The sequence below is a fragment of the Eschrichtius robustus genome, chromosome 15 (assembly GCF_028021215.1).
Source record: "Eschrichtius robustus isolate mEscRob2 chromosome 15, mEscRob2.pri, whole genome shotgun sequence".
NCBI classification, from domain to species: Eukaryota; Metazoa; Chordata; class Mammalia; order Artiodactyla; family Eschrichtiidae; genus Eschrichtius; species Eschrichtius robustus.
In genome coordinates, this window is record NC_090838.1 from 11,200,018 (window position 1) to 11,217,758 (window position 17,741).

Here is a 17,741-nt window from a genome sequence, read left to right on the forward strand (position 1 = left end):
GAACTTAAATGATTATGGTCTATTAAAAGAGACAGTAAATACGAAAAGCACTTTATATATCATGATGCACTACACAAAATAAAATTATTGTTCTTATTTGAGAATGGGAGAAGGAAAGACTGCATTCAAACAAGACAAACATAGACCTTTGTGATTTCTTGTAAATATAAATGTCATAGAATTGGGATGCCTGAAGGGAACAGAAGGTCACTTTGTCCAATCTTCTGGATTGAAGTTATAAACCAGCAGCCAGCATTTTGTATTGGCTCACACAGTATATACCAATGTTTCAAAATTTAAAAATTTTACACAATGAAGATTTACCAGCCCTTCTTTTTTTCTCCCGCTTTATTGAGATATAATTGACATACAGCACTGTGTAAGTTTAAGGTGTACAGCATAATGATTTGACTTACATATATTGTGAAGATTACCATAGTAAGTTTAGTGAAAAGCCATGATCTCATATAGATACAAAAAGGAAAAAGAAAAAAATGGTTTTTTTCTTGTGATGAGATCTCTTAGGATCCACTCTCTTAACAACGTAGCTCCCCTTTAAATGCTGGAAGATAAGGACTCACTGGCAGCTGCTTCCCTTAGGTAAGGCCTCCTGAGCTCTCAAGTACCCCTCAGCCTTCACACTTCCTACCTTCCCTTAAGCCCCATCCACCTTGCTCATTTCCATTACCTGCCTGGCCTCAGTAGGAAATGAGTTTGCAAACTGATCTGTAACATGCTAGGCTAGACAGAGAGAGAAGGACAGGCAGGTGGGTGGGCCCGGGGTGGAAAGCAAGTAAATGTGAGCGAGCGAACAGTGAGAGACGTTAAGTGCTCATATTCTGGGTAGGTCCCTGAACTCAGTTAAGGAACTGATCCACACACTGCGCACACTTTCCTCACTACACATGGAACTGGGTGTAGCAGACATTTCCCAGGACAATGTCTTCTATTCATCAGCTCTCGTGAAACAACTGGGGCACCTGACAAAAGAGTAAAAGGGAACTGAAAACAAATGAATGCATAACGTGTTAATGGCATTGCAGTAGTATAAAAAGCGTGATTTTTTTCAAATAATTATCATAATCAAGTTATATTAAAAGACAAATTCCTACAAAGGCAATAATTTTGGTGTGTGCAGAATTCCAATCTCAAATCTTAACTTTTGGTAAGTAAATACTAACAACGTCTTTGCGGCTGCTCTCAAATGTATGCCAATCAGAAGATCTTCTTGAGGTTCATTCATCAATAGAAACATGGACACATCTCACTGTAATGCGGCAGAAATGGCAGCTGTGAAGTCATAAGTATGGCCTTAGGTGGCCCCGAGGAACACTGCAGTGGTAGAGTGGATCCACCCTCCGGGTCAGCGACCATGGCTTCCAGCAGGGTTCATATCACAGAACAGAGGGCTCAGGCACTGGGGGTACCTGGAGATTATCTGATGATTCACTCTGCCTCACGGAGCGGGAAGAGGAAGAAGAAACTGGATTCAATTTGCTCTAGTGGGCTTTCTTTTTCTTTTCTTTTTTTTTTTGGGGGGGGGGGGCGGGGTCTTTTGTGTGCTTTAAAAATAATGTGAAGTCCCTAGGTAACTCCAAAGAGCTCAATGAAGCCTGAATGATCTGACACTGTTCAATATACACGAAGCTTTAAGACAGCTGAAGCTGCTACTGTGATTAAGCAGCAATTTAAACAAAGAGTCCTAAAATACTCAATAGTTTTGAAGGAAATCTTTCTCCCTCTTCGAATGGTGCACAGAGGAATTCCTCATTAATTATCTGTTTTCTGAGTGGATTTATTTCTGTACATCCTTTTGAGAATCACTAATATACTGGTTCACACTTGTGGGTCATTTCTGTTAGGAAATTTTTTAAAGGTATATGAAGGCAGGGAGTAGAAAAGGAAATAAGGCCAAGGCAGAGAGAAGGAGGTGGAAGAGGCGAGAAAATGGAGGAAAGTAATGCCTTAAGACCTTGCAAAGTTCAGTCCACGGACTACGGGGCACTTGGGAGCTGGTTGGAACGCAGAATCTCAGGCGCTACCTACACCTACCCAAGTAAAATTTGAATTTTAACAAGATCCCTGGGCAATTCCTAAACAGAATGACGTGTGAGAAGCACTGCCTTAACAGTCCATTGCAGGCTCTTTAATGTCAGAAAAAGATGAGATACGGTAAGAGAAATTCACAACACGTCTTTATCTGGGCGACCCCAGACAAGCTACAAAACCTGTCTGACCTTCATTTCCTCATCTGTAAAATGGAGATGACAATAATAGTAATATGATAGGGTGGTTCTGAGGACTGAGTGAGTTGTTAAATAAGAATAAGTAATGGATGTTCATTAGATTTTTGTTTTTAAAACGCATCAAGGTATTTTCTTAGTTCCTGGTTTAACGGGTATATTATTTTAGAACACTATAATTTTAGCTGTTGAATTTTCTGAAACTTTTCCCTAGGCAAACTAATAAACTAATCCTTAACACAAACTAGAAATTTAAAATATACTCTCAAAATATGTTACAGATATACATAAATACAGGCACACTTCACCTGATTACACTTCACTTTATTTCACTTAGACACTGTCTCTTTTTTTTAACAAATTGGTGGCCACCCTGCATTGAGCAAGTCTACTGATGCCATTTTTCCAAAAGCATTTTCTCAATTCATGTCTCTGTAACACATTTTGGTAATTCTCACAATATTTGAAACTTTTTCATTATTATTATATTTGTTATGGTGATCTGTGATCAGTGATCTTTGATATTCCTATTGTAAATGTTTTGGCATTTTTTAGCAATAAAGTATTTTTTAATTAAGGTATGCACAATTTTTTTAGACATAATGCTTTTGTACAATTAATAGACAACAGTACAGTATAAACATAACTTTTATATACACCGAAAAACCAAAACATTTTGTGTGACTTGCTTTTTATTGTGATATTCATTTTATTGTGGTGGTCTGGAACCACACTCTCAATATCCCTGAGGTACATCTGTAATGGGAAAAAACATACACGCTCATAAAATAAATTTAATAGGCACAAGCCTCTGAATAATTAATTATTGTAATCTCACCTTTAATTGTAGATGTTATAAAAGGTTTTTCTCAGAAACAGACTCACAGACATAGAGGACAGACTAGTGGTTCCCACGTGGGAGTGGGGTGGGGAGGGATGGATTGGGAGTTTGGGATTAGCAGATGCAAACAATTATATAGAGAATGGATAAACCACAAGGTCCTACTGTATAGCACAGGGAACTATATTTAATATCCTGTAATAAACCATAAGGGAAAAGAATATGAAAAAGAATATATGCGTGTGTGTGTATGTGTATATATATATATATATATATATATATATATATATATATATATATATATATATATATATATATATATATATATATATATATGTATGATGTATAACTGAATCACTTTGCTGTACACCAGAAACACAACATTGTAAATTAATTATACTTCAATAAGATAAATTTTTTTTTCTTAAACAAAAGGTTTTTGACAGAATGGAGCCCGCGTTTCGGCACAGCTGGAATTCCTGGCTCGGGGTCTCTCCCCTCCACTGCCACGGAGCTGCCCTGGAGCCGCAGGGGAGGGCAGCCTCACTGAGGCTGCCGGCCCTGGAGGGGCCCCACCGGCCAAAGCCGCGACCATCCTGGGGACTGTGGGCCAGTTCCCTGAAACCTGGACCTCGAAGGCCACCTTTATTCACACAAAGGAAGGATTTTTCCATTTGGAAGTCAACATGTCAGAGTAGAGGCGCCGCCCCGAGGGCACTCTCAGAAGGCCTACCGGGTCCCGGGCCCGACAGGAAAGAGCAGCTTCGGCAGTGCCGGAGGAGGGCGGGGAGAGAACCATGTGAATGAGCACTGGCGTCTGGGTGCAGCACAGTTTTCTGAAGAAGCAGGATGCTGATCTACACGTGGAAAAAGACCAGTCCAGCAGCTGTATTAGAAGACATGTGGTATATATGAAGTCCGTGATCTGTAGGGGAAATTTTGCCAGGTGGCTGACAGGGTCTTGGTGCTCCGGCCGGGTGTCAGGCCTGAGCCTCTGAGGTGGGAGAGACAAATTCAGGACACTGGACCAGCAGAGACCACCCGGCCCCACGTTATTATCAATCGCTGAGAGTTCTCCCAGAGACCTCCGTCTCAATGCTATGACCCAGCTCCACCCAACGGCCAGCAAACTCCAGTGCTGGAAGCCCCATGTAAAACAACTAGCAAGACAGGAACACAACTCCACCCATTAGCAGAGAGGCTGCATAAAATCATACGAAGTTCACCCCAAAACATACCACCAGACGCAGCCCTGCCCACCAGAAATACAAGATCCAGCCCCACCCACCAGAACACGGGCACCAGTCCCCTCCACCAGGAAGCCTACAAAAGCCACTGAACCAACCTCACCCACCGGAGGCAGACACCAAAAACAACGGAAACTATGAACCTGCAGCCTGCAGAAAGGAGACCCCAAACACAGTAAGTGAAACAAAATGAGAAGACAGAGAAATATGCAGCAGATGAAGGAACAAGGTAAAAACCCACCAGACCAAACAAATGAAGAGGAAAGAGGCAGCCTACCTGAAGAAGAATTCAGAGTAATGATAGTAAAGATGAACCAGAAATCTTGGAAATAGAATGTAGAAAATAAAAGAAACGTTTAACAAGGACCTAGAAGAACTAAAGAGCAAACAAACAATGATGAACAACATAGTGAATGAAATTAAAAATCTCTAGAAGGAATCAATAGCAGAATAACTGAGGAAGAAGAATGGATAAGTGACCTGGAAGATAAAATAGTGGAAATAACTACCACAGAGCAGAATAAAGAAAAAAGAATGAAAAAAATTGAGGACAGTCTCAGAGACCTCTGGGACAACATTAAACGTACCAACATTCAAATTATAGGGGTCCCAGAAGAGGAAGAGAAAAAGAAAGGTTCTGAGAAAATATTTGAAGAGATTATAATTGAAAACTTCCCTAACATGGGAAAGGAAAGAGTCAATCAAGTCCAGGAACTGCAGAGAAGTCCCACACAGGAAAAATCCAAGGAGAAACAAACCAAGACACATATGAATCAAACTATCAAAAATTAAATACAAAGAAAAGGTATTAAAAGCAGCAAGGGAAAAGCAACAAATAATATACAAGGGAATCCCCATAAGGTTAACCGCTGATCTTCCAGCAGAAACTCTGCAAGCCAGAAGGGAGTGACAGGACATATTTAAAGTGATGAAAGGGAAGAACCTACAACCAAGATTACTCTACCGGGCAAGGATCTCATTCAGATTCGACAGAGAAATCAAAAGCTTTACAGACAAGCAAAAGCTAAGAGACTTCAGCACCACCAAACCAGGTCTACAACAAATGCTAAAGGAACTTCTCTAGGCAGGAAACACAAGAGATGGAAAAGACCTACTAAAACAAGAGGGAGGAGATATGGGGATATATGTATATGTATAGCTGATTCACTTTGTTATAAAGCAGAAACTAACACACCATTGTAAAGCAATTATACTCCAATAAAGACGTTAAAAAAAAAAACCCAAAACAATTAAGAAAACAGTACCAGGAACATACATAACTACCTTAAATGTAAATGGATTAAGTGCTCCAACCAAAAGACAAAGACTGGCTGAATGGACACAAAAACAATAGCCATATATATATGCTGTCTACAAGAGACCCACTTCAGACCTAGGGACACCTACAGACTGAAAGTGAGGGGATGGAAAAAGATATTCCATACAAATGGAAATCAAAAGAAAGCTGGAGTACCAGTTCTCATATCAGACAAAATAGACTTTAAAATGAAGACTATTACAAGAGACAAAGAAGGACACTACATAATGATCAAGGGAATCAATCCAAGAAGAAGATATAACAATTGTAAATATTTATGCACCCAACATAGGAGCACCTCAATACATAAGGCAAATGCTAACAGCCATAAAAGGGGAAATCGACAGTAGCACAATTATAGTAGGGGACTTTAACACCCCAATTTCACCAATGGACAGATCAACCAAAATGAAAATAAATACGGAAACACAAGCTTTAAATGATACATTAAATAAGATGGACTTAATTGATATTTACAGAACATTCCATCTCAAAACAAGAGAATACACTTTCTTTCTCAAGTGCTCATGGAACATTCTCCAGGATAGATCATATCTTGGGTCACAAATCAAGCCTTGGTAAATTTAAGAAAATTGAAATCGTATCAAGTATCTTCTCCGACCACAATGTTATGAGACTAGATATCAATCACAGGAAAAAAAACTGTAAAAAATACAAACACATGGAGGCTAAACAATACGCTAGTAAATAACCAAGAGATCACTGAACAAGTCAAAGAGGAAATCAAAACATACTTAGAAACAAATGACAATGAAAACACGATGACCCAAAACCTATGGGATGCAGCAAAAGCAGTTCTAAGAGGGAAGTTTATAGCAATGCAATCCTACCTCAAGGGACAAGAAACATCTCAAATAAACAACCTAACCTTACACCTAAAGCAATTAAAGAAAGAAGCACCAAAAAACCCTAAAGTTAGCAGAAGGAAAGAAATCATAAAGATCAGATCAAAATAAATTAAAAACAAATGAAGGAAACAATAGCATAGATCAATAAAACTAAAAGTTGGTTCTTTGAGAAGATAAACAAAATTGATAACCCATTAGCCAGACTCATCAAGAAAAAAAGGGAGAAGAAGAAAATCAGTAGAATTAGAAATGAAAAAGGAGAAGTAACAACTGACACTGCAGAAATACAAAGGATGATGAGAGATTACTACAAGCAACTATACGCCAATAAAATGGACAACCTGGAAGAAATGGACAAATTCTTAGAAAAGCACAACTTTCCGACACTGAACCAGGAAGAAACAGAAAATATAAACAGACCAATCACAAGCACTGAAATTGAGACTGTGATTAAAAACCTTCCAACAAACAAAAGCCCAGGACCAGATGGCTTCACAGGAGAACTCCATCAAACATTTAGAGAAGAGGTAACACCTATCCTTCTCAAACTCTTCCAAAATATAGCAGAGGGAGGAACACTCCCAAACTCATTCTACGAGGCCACCATCACCCTGATACCAAAACCAGAAAAAGATGTCACAAAGAAAGAAAACTACAGGCCAGTATCACTGATGCACATAGATGCAAAAATCCTCAACAAAATACTAGCAAACAGAATCCAACACAGCACATTAAACGGATCATACACCATGATCAAGTGGGGTTTATCCCAGGAATGCAAGGATTCTTCAATATACGCAAATCTATCAATGTGATAAACCATATTAACAAATTGAAGGAGAAAAACCATATGATCATCTTAATAGGTGCAGAAAAAGCTTTCAACAAAATTCAACACCCATTTATGATAAAAACTCTCTAGAAAGTAGGCATAGAGGGAACCTACCTCAACATAATAAAGGCCATATATAACAAACCCACAGCCAACATCATTCTCAATGGTGAAAAACTGAAACCATTTCCTCAAAGATCAGGAACAAGACAAGGTTGCCCACTCTCACCACTATTATTCAACATAGTTTTGGTAGTTTAGCCACAGCAATCAGAGAAGAAAAAGAAATAAAAGGAATCCAAATCAAAAAAGAAGAAGTCAAACTGTCACTGTTTGCAGATGACATGATACTATACATAGAGAATCCTAAAGATGCTACCAGAAAACTACTAGAGCTAATCAATGAATTTGGTAGAGTAGCAGGATACAAAATTAATGCACAGAAATCTCTTGCATTCCTATACCCTAATGATGAAAAATCCGAAAGAGAAATTAAGGAAACACTCCCATTTAGCATTGCAACAAAAAGAATAAAATATCTAGTAATAAACCTACCTAAGGAGACAAAAGACCTGTATGCAGAAAACTATAAGACACTGATGAAAGAAATTAAGGATGATACAAACAGATGGAGAGATATACCATGTTCTTGGATTGAAAGAATCAACATTGTGAAAATGACTATACTACCCAAAGCAATCTACAGATTCAATGCAATCCCTATCAAAGTAACAATGGCATTTTTCACAGAACTAGAACAAAAAAAATTCACAATTTGTATGGAAACACAAAAGTCCCCAAATAGCCAAAGCAATCTTGAGAAAGAAAAACAGAGCTGGAGGAATCGAGCTCCCGGACTTCAGACTATACTACAAAGCTACAGTAATCAAGACAGTATGGTACTGGCACAAAAACAGAAATATAGATCAATGGAACAGGATAGAAAGCCCAGAGATAAACCCACGCACCTATGGTCACCTTATCTTTGATAAAGGAGGCAAGAATATACAATGGAGAAAAGACAGCCTCTTCAATAAGTGGTGCTGGGAAAACTGGACAGCTACATGTAAAAGAATGAAATTAGAACACTCCCTAACACCACACCCAAAATAAACTCAAAATGGATTAAAGACCTAAATGTAAGGCCAGACACTATAAAACTCTTAGAGGAAAACATAGGCAGAACACTCTATGACATAAATCACAGCAAGATCCTTTTTGACCCACCTCCTAGAGAAATGGAAATAAAAACAAAAACAAATGGGACCCAATGAAACTTAAAAGCTTTTGCACAGCAAAGGAAACCATAAACAAGATGAAAAGACAACCCTCAGATTGGGAGAAAATATTTGCACATGAAGCAACTGACAAAGGATTAATCTCCAAAATATACAAGCAGCTCATGCAGCTCAATAACAAAAAAACAAACAACCCAATTCAGAAATGGGCAGAAGACCTAAATAGACATTTCTCCAAAGAAGATATATAGATTGCCAACAAACACGTGAAAGGATGCTCAACATCACTAATCATTAGAGAAATGCAAATCAAAACTACAATGAGGTATCACCTCATACCAGTCAGAATGGCCATCATCAAAAAATCTACAAACGACAAATGATGGAGAGGGTGTGGAGAGAAGGGAACCCTCTTGGCACTGTTGTTGGGAATGTAAGTTGATATAGCCACTATGGAAAACAGTATGGAGGTTCCCTAAAAAACTAAAAACAGAACTACCATATGAGCCGGCAATCCCACTACTGGGCATATACCCTGAGAAAACCATAATTCAAGAAGAGTCATGTACCACCATGTTCATAGCAGCTCTATTTACAATAGCCAGGACATGGAAGCAACCTAAGTGTCCATCGACAGATGAATGGATAAAGAAGATGTGGCACATATATACAATGGCATATTACTCAGCCATAAAAAGAAATGAAATTGAGTTATTTGTAGTGAGGTGCATGGACCTCGAGTCTGTCATACAGAGTGAAGTAAGTCAGAAAAAGAAAAACAAATACTGTATGCTAACGCATATATATGGAATCTAAAAAAAAAAAAAAAATGTTCTGATGAACCTAGGGGCAGGACAGGAATAAAGATGCAGATGTAGAGAATGGACTTGAGGACACGGGGAGGGGGAAGGGTAAGTTGGAACGAAGTGAGAGAGTAGCACTGACATATACACACTACCAAATGTAGAATAGATAGCTAGTGGGAAGCAGCTGCATAGCACAGGGAGATCAGCTCGGTGCTCTGTGACCACCTAGAGGGGTGGGATAGGGAGGGCGGGAGGGAGGGAGACGTAAGAGGGAAGAGATATGGGAACATATGTATATGTATAACTGATTCACTTTGTTATACAGCAGAAAGTAACACAACATTGTAAAGCAATTATACTCCATAAAGATATTTTTAAAAAAAGAAAGGTTTTTGACACTATTTCAAACCCCTAGAAGACTTAATCCTGATATCTAGAAGCAAGAATGTGGCTAAACTTAGAAGGAAGTCTGCCTGCACAGCTGGCTGCTGGCTCCACTGGCACCTGCCCAGGTGCTGTGGTTTCACGTCGTTCACCCTTAGCACAGGTAGACGAAGAGGGAAAGGGGGCTTCACGGGAGAGGCGGGAGCTGCAGTTAAAAGGTAGATGATATCTGTACCAATATAAAAAGTCAAAGGAGGACATGCTGAGGAAGGCATAAACTGTCTAAAAATTAAACACAAAACTGAACTCTTGGTGGTACCCATTAATACACACACCATAATTCTGACTTTTCAATCTCTCTGCCAGGAATATTATGGGATGGTGTATGCCTCACCTAAGAGCATATGGATATATATACGTGTGTGTGTGTGTGTGTGCGCGCACACGTGTGTGTTTGTGACAGCTGACAATGTGTATGAAGAGAGATGATTTGCCGTTTAAACAGATGCCATAGTGGGCAATGGGTGTTCACATTACAGGGCTGGGACTGAGGGAGGGTTAGGGGCACACAAGCCTGGCGTGGCCTCCTAGAGGGTTAGTCAGTCATGTCAGACCAAGTAATGAGCGAGTGAGCCAAGAGCGTTACTCTATCTTTATTTATTTGATTTTTTTAATTGAAGTATAGCTGATTTACAATGTTGTGTTAGTTTCAGGTGTACAGCAAGGTGATTCAGTTATACATACATTCATATGTTCTTTTTCAGATTCTTTTCCATTATGATTTATCACAGGATATTGAATATAGTTCCCTGTGCTATGCAGTAGGACCTTGTTGTTTACCTATTTTACATATAATAGTTTGTATCTGCCAATCCTGGAGCATTACTTTAAAAGAGTTTAAATCCCCATGTCACTCTGAAGACCCCGCTCCCCGGGAACTACCTAGAAAAGGCAGAGCGACTCTCCCCTGTGACTCTGGTGGACACGCTCTCAGGGAGGAGAACTGAAGCCAAGGGTGTCAGGTTTAACTGGCCACATTCACAGAACACTTGCCAGGAATAAAAGTTATGACTTTGTCTGTCTTCCTCTTTTTCTTTTTTAAGCAAAAAAAAAAAAAACAAGTTCACTTAAGTTTTATGTTGTTGTTAAGGATCCTTTGTTATTCTGTGTCTCTGGGATGAAAAGTAAGATCTTGTTCTGATTCTCCATTCCCCAACGTCTTCCTCTTTGGAAATCGAAGCTTAAAAAAACAGTCTGTATTCAAGTGACCCAAGTTGTATTCTTCTGTATATCTGGCTGGAAATACACTAAGAAAAACACTGCCTTCTAATTTTTTGAGATGTTCCCAGTGGGACGAGACTGAGAGACCCCACTGGAAGGGGCTTAAAGCAGTGCCCGTGAACATCCCTCTCATCACGTGAGGCCCGGATCCGGGTCCGGGTACCTGACAGCCACTGTGCGACGGCTCACAGGGGAGCGGGGAGCGGGGAGCGGAGAACCGACTGATGGGCTGTGACCGGAACGGCAGCCGCTCGATGGACCCTCTAGAAAGTGGCTGAGGGTTTCCCACGTAGCATCTCTGCCCACCCTGCTATCTGCTGCACCTGCCCTGTTGAAGCGGTGTCCCCAGCCTGGACTACACCTCCTCCTTCTCGCAGGCTCAGACGTCACAGACCAGCTCCAGTGCCGCCCCGTGTGGATCCTGCCCTAACCTCCCCGGGCAGAATAAGCCACTCCCTCCACCTTGCTTTCTGCACAGCGCTGACCACTCTATTGCATGGTAACTGGGAGCGCAGGCAAGCTGGTCTCCCCTGTAAGACTCTGAGCTCCTCCTACCCAGAACTAACTGTTCGTGACCGAGCACGGAACATGACACACACTAAACGTGCAGAACAGTGACATTTCTTTTTAGAATAAGAAGCCCACGTTAGCCACAGCTGTGGCTTCCTTACCATTTAAAGACCCACAAGCAAAGGAGTTTAGAAAAAACGTGCAAAGTAAAAGGCACAGTAGGTCGAGGGCCCTGCTTGCCATGGTGGCCAGACCCAGCCATATGGCTTATCCTACGTTCTTTCACTCAAACCGTGGGCCCAAAGCGATGCGTGGAGACATTCTATAAAGGCATCTGAGCCCTAAATCATGACGCAGGGGCAGACCGGACTCCTGGCTCTATTTCCTAGGCCTCTGACTCTGGGCAAGTCAACTCCTCTCTCCCAGACTTTCTCTCCTCATCTGACAATGGCAACCACATATGCAGGCGTCAAAAATCATAACCACTAAATCTACAAAGATCAATGGAAAGAGTTCCAATAGCAAGTAACTAAAACAGAAGAGAGAAGTGTTCATACATTTTGATTGAAATCGTGTAGAAATGTACCTGTACCTGAACAGTAACCGGAAGGCAATACGCAAATAAAGACAATATTACTGAACGGACTACGAGGGCGTTTCTCAAATACGCTTCATCACTATTGTATCAAAGGAAATGGGGGTGAGGCCTTACAGCACTGCCATGGATACCAGACATACGAAAGATCTTCGTCCACTCTGGGAAATATGTAACTGCCATTTCGCTGTTGCTGTTATTCCTACTACGACTACCAATGCACCTGAATGAAAGATTCTTTCTTAAAATGGTTCGGAGACACACACATTCCTAGACTTATAAAGCCTCTACAACTCTCAGTCCTCAGACAAGACAGATTTAACATACATAAAGTTTTTTTAAAATAACATACACACTCTCGGAGTTTCCATACTTAATCAGTACACTTAACCTCCTGGAGACGTAAACCCCTGCTCTCCTAAGAAGCAGAGCAGTTTCCACTCCCCGGCCGCCCTCAGAAGGAGGTGGGAAGAGACCACACTCTCTGAGGCCAGCAGGGCCCAGGAGAGCAGGAGAGGGTCCTGCTGGAGCTGATGGGCTAAGAGTACAGCTGGGAAAACGCATCTCCAGAAAGCCCTCAGCTCTTCCTTCAGAACCGCCTAGAAAAGAGGCTTAAGTCATGGAAGCTTCATAAACATGGACATTAAAAGTAATGCTAGGACTCTGAGGAACACCGTTCAGTGAGACCCACAAACTGCTCCAGCCTTACCCTTCGCTCACACTGGCGTGGACGGCTGCAACAACCCCTTCCAGGACGCGGAGAGGGTCCGCCGGCCCTCCGAGGTCAGCACTGCCTCCACTGCGAAGGGAGAGACAGAAAGAGGAAGGGAATCAGAACAGGATGGCTCAAGCCTCAGAAACAAGTGGGGCATTTACACGCGGATGAATCCAGCTGGATCTCGGCACAGCATATACCGCCAGCTCATAGCCGTTCGTGGTATATGCAGCCCACAAGGGTACCAAATCCTATACCGTGTGCTAAGGATGTGGAGATGAAACCTCTGCCTTTAAGGAGCTCACAGTCTGATATAGGTTTGTTTTCCTACCGAGAGTAGAGGAAAAGGGGGAAAAAAAGGAAAAAGAGAGAGTAAGAAAATCTACTTGCATTCTGTCATCCAAAAATTCAAAGAAATACTCAATGGGCATTACAAATATGAGCTATTTTAAGCATTAAGTATATAATAATCTAAATTCTCCAGCTGGCCTTTTTTTCAAAACACTAATATTTACATGGTACTTACTAGGTAGCAGGCACTGCTAAGTGCTTCACATACATCCTGACATTTAATAATCCCAACAGCCCATGAGACAGGCCCTATTATATGCCCATTCTACAAATGCATATGTCTGGAACTCTACTGAATTCTGAAAATGTAACAGAGGAAAGAGAAGTTTTAGATGAGTTTTTGAATAGTTTAAGTTATATGATTTAAACCAACTGCTGGATTCAGTATGTTCATGTCTTTGTCATTTTATGCCTACTAAATTTCACTAACTTTCTAAAAGGTAAATGTTACAGACATAGTCAATAGCAATTTGCTTTCCTTTGAAAAAGAGGCAGGTGAACTGAAGTTCCCCTTCCTCCCACTACTGAAAGATTTAATTCATTTTTATTGAATGTCTTCTGTGCACTAAGTCTAACATTTATTAGATCAGAACAAAATCTTCAGCAGTAGAACTGGGCACAGGGAAAGAGAAAGGAGTATAATTTACGTCAGAATTTTATAAATGTAAAAATATATCATATTTTAATTATATGAAAATGTACAATTTTTGAAAAATAAACTGAATTATATTCAAAGCAGTAATTTTTCAAATTTTTGTTTTTGTGAGCTTCATCTAAGCCTTGACTTAACAAATAATAAAAGATAACTGAATCAAAAAGGTACAAAACATGGCAAACAATTATCTGTCATCATTTGAAAGAGGAAAGTGGCTCTTATAATCACCACCACCACCAAAACATAATAAGCTCGTAATAGAATAAAGCTTTATTCATTTCACATTTGCGATTTCTAAAAAGTGTTACACTATTTTATTTCTCTCCCTGTATATAACATTACCAGATACGTCAGAGCACTAAGGTGAAAACCAGATGAAGCTGGGTAATTAAACTGATGAAGACTCATTTGATTTCAGTTCAGCTGCTGAGAATTGACACGCATTTAATCAAAAAGTTCCTCAAGAGCAACACAGAATTACAAAGAATGCTTAAAAGAAGAATAATTTAAACACAACTAAATCTTTTAGGCTAATTGCATTATTCACAGAAAGCACTTGAAGCCTCATTATTTTCTTAGCTCAACTTTCCCTCTTTCCTAATCCCCTTGGATGTATTCCTACAAAGATACCAGCCTATCGACAGAAAGCTAGAATTTCTCAATTGTCAGTTTTATGCCATTAATTGCAGGTAAATAATGTCCTAAGATACTTAACACATGTCCAACTTCTTCAGTATATGATTAACCTTGCCTTGTGTACTTCAAAAGAAACTTCTGGGAACTGGTTTCCCACTGCTACTAAGAAGGGGAATTAGAAGAGACAAGCTCTGAAAATCCGCACTGAAGTCACATGACAGTCTGACACTTAGCAACCTGCTTCACATGCCATTTTGGCCTTTCCCTTATTTCAAGAATTATCTGGGTGGGGGAGAGGGTCTACCCAGAAGTTAGCTAGCTTCTTGGCATGTTACACACAGGACCAATGTCATGTTACACACAGGACCAAAGAACATTTCCATGGTTCTCCATTCACAAGATATTTTAAGACATGAGACTGAGAAGTCTAATCATAATCTCTCACTTTTTATAAAGTACATCATACTTTATAAAATGCTCCTACATACATGATGATATTTTACCTTTCTAACAACCGTGAAACAAGCACATTACTGGCAAAATATCAGCTCAGGTTTTCCTCAATGACTATTTTATATCTTACCTCAACGCAGAGATGATTTTCGTTATTGCACTGTGTACTACATCCTTAGGTGAGATGTCAAGAGGGCCAACGGCCACCTCTAGCAGCTGTTGAATCATTCTTAGAGGCTGACCGTCTAAACACATGGCCACGGCTTGATCCTGAACTTTCCCTTTTTCTGACCGAGACAGATCATAGAGGTAACTATATTTCTGCAGCGTTTCCTGCAAACATATGGAATTCAACATGTAAATATCAACTAGGAATTACATGTCTACATGGACAGAGCGAAATATACTTAGAAGCTCTCAAACCAAGTACACTATGACCACAAACACCACATGGAGGAATACGTAGGGGTTGTTAAGAGGTTGGTCTCCAGGGCCACCCAGGCTTAAGTGCAATCCTCGCTTTAATTAGTAAGCCATTGTGATCTCAAATTTCCAGTATCTATAAAACGAGGATGAGGACAATCATTTCTTACGAATAGAGGATGTCATAAACATTCAATAATATAAAAATCAGTCCTTTAGCACAATGTTAGGCACAAAGTAATGCTCATTAAGGGCAAATTTCTCTATTATTATTATTGTGCTATAACCACATAACAATTATAACCTATTAAGCATCAACTATGTAAACCCAGGTATTGTACATATGTCATCTAATTTAATGTTTATCATTATCCCACAAGGAGTTTTTTAATTAGCTCCACTTTACCAAAAGGGAAATAGAAGACCAAAGATGTGAAGTAACGTGTCCAAAGTCACACAGCCAGCCATTAATGGATCTTAGGATTAGAATCCGAGATTCTACTTTCCCCACTGCACTCTCCCACTCCACACTGCCTGCCCCTCTTTGATAATACTGTACAAACTAACATGACAACAAATAATTTAAGAAATAGGACACCAGCTACCACTGTTCAGCATACCAAATACGGCCACTTGATGTTAATAACACTTCCCAACTTTCACAAGTAATTGTCAGTATAACTGCTTTGTCTTTCAAAACAACCATGTGGAAATCTAAACATTAACTGGACATTTGATGATATTGAAGAATTACTATTACCTTTTTTACTGGTAATGCTGTAGTGGTTAAGTTTAAACGTATCTTTTAGAAATAGATATGGAAGGACTTGTGGATAAAATGAAAAGATGACTGGATTTTTCTTTAAAATGATCCACAGGAGCGTAGTAAGGGTAGGTAGGGGTAGGCGTGAAATAAGATTGGTCACATTTTGGTAACTGTGGAAGCTGGGAGTTGGGCACATGAGATTTCATTTTACTATTCTCCCCATTGTTTTTTAAACTTTCTATTAAAAAAAAAAAAAAAAAAAAAAAAAGTCTGTGAGTTAGGCAGGGCAATTACTAGTGTCCCTACTGAGACAAGAGGAAATTGAGGCCCCAATGGCCTGTAATTGAAATTGCACTAACCTTCTTGAGTATATAAGATGTTCTTTCACGCAGTATATATAAAGAGGTTAAAATCAAGGCCTGAACTTAAAAGGGACAAATATATGAGGTTGAAGTTATTTCCAGTGTTTGCTCTGAAAGGCGCCTTAACAAAATCATATAATGTTCAATTTAGGAATCAGAAGAGGCTCCTATTACGGACCATCCACGGTCTGACATTTCCAAGTAGCTATTTGGTACCTTTAAATCTAGCTGAAGCAAATGGCTGATTTTGTTAATAACCCCCTTGGCCCCATACACACTACTCTAGCCACTGAAAGACAATACTTATTCCAAGGAGAGTAATGACAGTTCTCCAGATATGAATATAGAATACTTGATTAGAAAAATGAATACGTATTTTAAAAGTTTTATACTAGTAAGTATAAATCACTTTTACCTGAAGATCCAAATTTTACCCTAGTTCTTATAATTATTGATTATAGAAATGTAAATATCAACAGGATAAAATCAAGATTGGAAAAGCCAATCTGCTCCCTGCAAAGGCTTCTACACTGCTCATACCATTATTTAATATTATGCATCAGATAGCCTAACAGGCGCTGTAAAGTACAGAATGAAGTAAAAGTGCTATCAGACTTCTGAATTCTTCCCATTATCTTTTGCATGAGGGGCTTACATTTCTGTGTCTCATACATATTTTGAAGTCTTCCATTTGTTCATTATCTGGACTCCTCTCCACTGACTGATCTTTCTGGTCAGGAATATTTTTTACAAGCCAAGAATACAATTCAATAAACTTGTAGGGTTTAAGAAAAATAAAAGAGGAGGTGAGTGGCCACTTATAGGTTCATTCACCATAGCATTAAAGGGCAAATGGAATTTTTTTTTATATACCTAAACACTGTTTTCACCTAGATGAAAATCATTTACTTACTGATTTGTCAACTTTTAAGTTATGGAAAAGAATATTAAAATTTCCATGACTGTGACAATACTGAAGAAAAGCTCCAAAGGCTACAGCGGGTTTCCTCATTAGTCCCAACACCCTGGTCCCCAAACCTCACCATGGCAGGGGCTCCCGACTCTCATGGGGTGCTTTCTGAGACACCATGAGGGTCTCAGCAAGAAACCAACTAGGAACAACTTTATTAGCCAAAAAAAGTCGTATCAATATTGAAGTTATACTGGAAAATGCAACATAAAAACAGGATGAGTACATATAATTTTTTTTAAAAAA

General features: G+C 39.6%; 1 protein-coding gene across 2 annotated transcripts in view; it reads right to left on the reverse strand.

Annotated features, from left to right (window-relative positions):
- Positions 1 to 17,741, reverse strand: part of NBAS (NBAS subunit of NRZ tethering complex) — a 340,101-nt gene that overhangs the window by 47,763 nt on the left and 274,597 nt on the right. For both annotated transcript variants that reach the window (XM_068564082.1, XM_068564081.1), the window contains 2 exons: positions 15,105 to 15,307; positions 12,874 to 12,963 (listed from right to left, as the gene is read on the reverse strand). In XM_068564082.1, the coding sequence (XP_068420183.1) occupies positions 12,874 to 12,963; positions 15,105 to 15,307 (293 nt within the window). The remainder of the gene's footprint in view (positions 1 to 12,873; positions 12,964 to 15,104; positions 15,308 to 17,741) is intronic.